Source organism: Alosa pseudoharengus, unplaced genomic scaffold (assembly GCF_046254945.1).
Source record: "Alosa pseudoharengus isolate Yale_2024_CS ecotype anadromous, Long Island Sound unplaced genomic scaffold, YU_APseudo_1.1 YU_APseudo_1.1_scf_5, whole genome shotgun sequence".
Classification (NCBI taxonomy): Eukaryota; Metazoa; Chordata; class Actinopteri; order Clupeiformes; family Clupeidae; genus Alosa; species Alosa pseudoharengus.
In genome coordinates this window covers 35,879,090-35,883,854 of record NW_027468837.1, presented here as the reverse complement: position 1 = coordinate 35,883,854, position 4,765 = coordinate 35,879,090, and the positions used below count along the sequence as shown (strand labels likewise).

At 43.8% G+C, this 4,765-nt stretch overlaps 1 protein-coding gene across 1 annotated transcript; it reads left to right on the top strand.

The window, feature by feature from the left end:
• Positions 1-259: 259 nt before the first annotated feature.
• Positions 260-4,257, top strand: LOC143104912 (CCN family member 1-like). The gene is made up of 4 exons (XM_076269243.1): positions 260-509; positions 1,037-1,285; positions 2,661-2,893; positions 3,973-4,257. The coding sequence occupies exons 1-4, from the start codon at positions 260-262 to the stop codon at positions 4,255-4,257; spliced, it is 1,017 nt and encodes a 338-aa protein (XP_076125358.1).
• Positions 4,258-4,765: the final 508 nt, after the last annotated feature.

Genomic DNA, 4,765 nt, shown 5'->3' with positions numbered 1-4,765 from the left:
ATAGTTTGTGAAGAAATGATTATGACTCTTTCCACATAAAGTAACATAGAAATTGTGATTATTACATGTTTTTTTTACAGACCTTTTCCATATGTGTCCCTTTAGCTATTTCTTCAGGGGCAGTGTACATGAGCCATAAGCTTCTGTCTTAAAAACATAGTTAGTCACCAGTTGCATGTAAATACACAAGGAAATGCTAGTTGGATACCGACCTTCCTCAGCAGCAGGTGCTAGATATGGACACCAGACTGTAATCATGATGAATGGCTTCCTGTCCATCATCTCCTGTCAGACACTGAGCCAGCAGTGTGGAGGCCCATGCCACTGCCCCTTGCCAGCCTCCAGCTGTCCGCCAGGTGTGGCCCTGCTGTGGGACAGGTGCCACTGCTGCCAGGTGTGTGCCAGGCAGGAGGGCCAACCGTGTTCTGAGCACCATGTGTGTGACACCCTCAAGGGCTTGCAGTGTGACTACAGTGCCAGCTACCCTGAAGGACCTGGGGAATGTATCAGTGAGTACCTGGTCTCGTGCGTTTTTAAATCCTTTGACAATGTCCAATGCAATGTATGCAAAGTGGTGCACCAGTTAAATCTAGTCTAGTCCAATCTATGTGAAAACCAGTTATTCTCTAGCTAGCCTATAGTTAAAAGGAAGATATAGACTATCTGGTCCAACCTACTTCCAGTGAATTATGCTAAGCTATGCTAATGTTGTCAGACTGGATTGTGGTAGGGTATGTGGGGTAATTTTTAACTCTGGGGTTGGTGTGTTAGCCTGTAAAACAGACTCTCTGACTTCGCAGGGAAAAGAAATCGAGCGGAAGTACGTAGGCAGGCCGAGGCCAGGCTATTGGTGTGTTCCTGTAAGGATTAAAATAGTTGATTTATTTAAGATGGTACTGATGAGTAAGGGTACATGTGAAGTCATGACAGCACACTGCTGGGAAATAATAGTGAAAGTCTGCTGTCAGGAAAAACAGCATACGATATTTCTTGTACCAAATGTCAGGATTATCATTGCCGCACCCCATTGCCACAGGCCAGAACTTGCTGGACTGCGAGCTGAACGGTAGGCATTACCATGAAGGGCAAAGCTTCCAGCCCTCCTGTGCTCAGCAATGCAAGTGCTCAGGTGGAGGGATCACCTGTGTGCCTCTGTGCCCCGACGACCTGCAGCTGCCCAGTGCCACCTGTCTGCACCCGCGGATGGTGAAGTTGCCCGGCAGCTGTTGCCCACAGTGGGTGTGTGATGCCCTGGACAACAGAATCGCTCCGGACACACCCACAGGTACACACACACGTCAGGACAAGAGCAAAGTACAGGCTGTGGAAAAACAGGGGTACTTACAGCTGGTCTGGGAATGTAAGACAATGACAGGGCTGTAAACAAAAGATTGGCTTTGATCAAAGTCTACAGTCTTTGTCTTCTTAATGGTTAAACATTCTCTCTTGTCTCACTTCACTGCCTTCACAAATACTACAGTTTGGGATTAAATATTAATCCTTGTGCTGACATTATTGGCCCTACAACAACAATCATAATTTATCCACAGGTCTGGATTTTGACTTGATGGACCGGTTTGCACAAAGTCACAAATCAGCAAACAAACTGGAATGAAATACTGCTCTACTCAGGATATTCAGATATATAGCTATGTTTTAAGTGTTAAATACTGACACCTGCATAAGTAGTGCATCACAACATTTTCCCCTCACTGAGTTTAAACATTGATCATATTCCCCGCACTGTCATTTTTAGTTACATTAAAACTATTATTTATTCTAAAAGTTTAAACATTTTTACATAGTGAACCAAAATTATTCTCTGTCCATACAACCATTACCACTGTTATTCCCTTCCTATAACCATGGCATGTAACCATTTCAACCATTAACCATTTCAGTGCTTCACTTAAGGGAAGAGGAGAAATAGACTTCTCTGCATAGTCTGTCTGCCTCTTCACCACCTCCATGTCTTGAACTGTCTGTCCACTAGCCACTTTTTACCACTGTCTTTTGCCTCACTGTTTGCGTGCTATATTAGCACATATGCACAACCCCTCTCTCCATGCCACAGCCGAACTGTGACCACACTTATACCTTTCTTAATATATTATATATATATATATATATATATATATATATATATATATATATATATATATATATTTATATATATATATATATATATAGATATATAGACTTTATTCTTGCACTGTTGCACTGTTTGACTTACTCATTTGCACCATCACCATGACACTCATTCACACAGAGCACCTTACCTTACGCACAGAGAACCACAGGCTCAGTCCCTGCTTCAGTCATTGCAAGCGCACCCGATTGATTAATCACCCACTAGTGGATACTGTTTTTTAGAATTGATTTAGATTAAGTGTTATTTAGTATACAGTAATTTGTATTTTAGTATATTTAGTATATTCTTTATCTTCTACAGTCCTTATTGCTTAGTTGTGTTTTTTATATTATATACTTTTAATCACTTTTTCTGCTGTTAGTGAATGTGTGTGTGTGTTGTCTGTATGCTACTGTGACCTTGAATTTCCCCTAGCGATCAATAAAGTATCTCTCTATCTATCTATCTATCTATCTATCTATCTATCTATCTATGTAAAAATGTCTCCTATCTTGACCGACTCCCTTAGGTCTGCTGGTGGACAGAGGCAGGAGGTCCTGGCTTGAGACGTCAGGCCAGAGTCCAGGCCTCGGGTCCAACTGCGTGGAGCAGGCATCGGAGTGGAGCCCCTGCTCCCGCAGCTGTGGACCCGGCCTTTCCAGCCGCACCACCAACCGCAACCGGCGCTGTCGCCCGCAGGCACAGACGCGGTTCTGCCAGATTCGTCCCTGCTATACAGCATCATTAGCCCTCACACAGATGGTAAATTAATGTGTTTGTGTGTGTGTGTGTGTGTGTGTGTGTGTGTGTGTGCGTGTGCGTGTGCGTGTGTGTGTGAGTGTGTGAGTGTGTGTGTGTGTGTATGCGTGTGTGTGTGTGTGTGTGTGTGCGTATGAGTGTGTGTGCGTATGAGTGTGTGTGTGCATGTGAGTGCGTGTGAGTGTGTGCATGCATGCATGCATGACGTCTATGCTACACAAGTGTATATACCTGTGTTCTCAGTTCCTTGTTTCTAAAAATTCCATTTCCACTCAAAAGAGTCCATTTCTGGAGTGTGGTTGGTGTGAATGTGCATATTGACACATTCAACAGACACCTAAAGGGGCGTTTGAAACTTCCCCTTTTTCTCTCTCTCACTTTTCTCTGTAAAAGGAAAGGAAGGTGTGTTTGAGTTGTATACAATCAAGCAGAAGTGATAGTCACTAGCAAAGGTTTGTTCTGGCAAGGTGCCCGTGTGTGAGGGTGTGTCTGTCTGAATGTCTCTGTCATTAAAAAAGCTTTCAGGTTGAAAATGACTCAAGATTAGTCAGTATCACATAGTCTGTGTGATATACTACAAACACCAGTAAAATGTCAGACATGTCCTGATAGTGCCAGTATCTGAGGAGTACAATATTGTATGTCTCCAGCACTAGCCAGCATGAGATAAGCAGATGGATCCTATTTTTATAGGTCTCCTGATTTAAAATTGGTGAACCTTCATAACATTGCAGATTCAGTATTTAGACACCAACATTTCTGAAAAAGCAGAAATGTCATCTGTGTATCAAAGTTTCAATTAAAGGCTTTTTTTGAGTGTTCCATGTACATACCAAACAGTTTATGCTCAATGTCTTTAAATGTCTGCATGTCGGCCCCGGCCGTGGCTCGACTGGCTGGGACACCTGCACCGTACGCCGGTGACCCGGGTTCGATTCCCGCCCCGTGGTCCTTTGCGAATCCCACCCCGACTCTCTCTCCCACTCGCTTCCTGTCATTCTTCACTGTCCTGTCATTAAAAGGCATAGAAAGGCCTATATATATATATATATATATATATATAAAATGTCTGTATGTTCCAGGCTCACGGCTCCTGTGAAAACGTCGTCCGTTCCCGACTGCCTGTCCGCCTGGAGCACCGGGGGTGCCGGAGCACTCGCTCCTTCCGGCCGCGCTACTGCCGACAGTGTGCGGACGGCCGATGCTGTACCCCCCACCACACACGGACCGTCCACCTGCGCCTCCACTGCCCCCGTGGCGGCGCCATCCACCAGGCGGTCATGCTGATCGAGTCCTGCACCTGCCACATCAGCTGCCCAGCGTCTCCCCTGGCAGCACCGTGGGGAACTCTGTGGGGAGCTTATTAAATAAATAAATAATAATAATAATAATAATCCTAATATTAAAAGAGGCTCTAGACAATAAGAAAGGGATCAGATGCACTTAAAAATGGTGTAATTTATTATGGCCAGGAAATAACACGGGTTGCTTTAAAGAATCTTGTCTCCCACTTTCATTGTCTTGCATTGTAAGCAACTGAAAGCCAAAAGTCAGTGTAGTGAGACTGGTGGTGTATGTTGTGTTTGGAACCACAACTTTCTATTCAAGATGGATTTCTTTTCTTGTAGACCCTAATTAGACAGGTGAAAAACTACTCTTACAAAAAGGCTGATGCAAAACTGTATCAATAAAAGCTGTAAAGGTGTTGTTGGACAGGAAGTTACTGTGTGCTGTTTCTGAAACTAGATTTACAAGAACCCACTTCCTGCATATGCAGAATTTCCAACTCATAGAAATGGAACAAACATTAACAGACCACTGTCTGAGACAGTGAGGTTATTATTGTAGATTTGGGTTGAGAGTGAAATTCTAGAT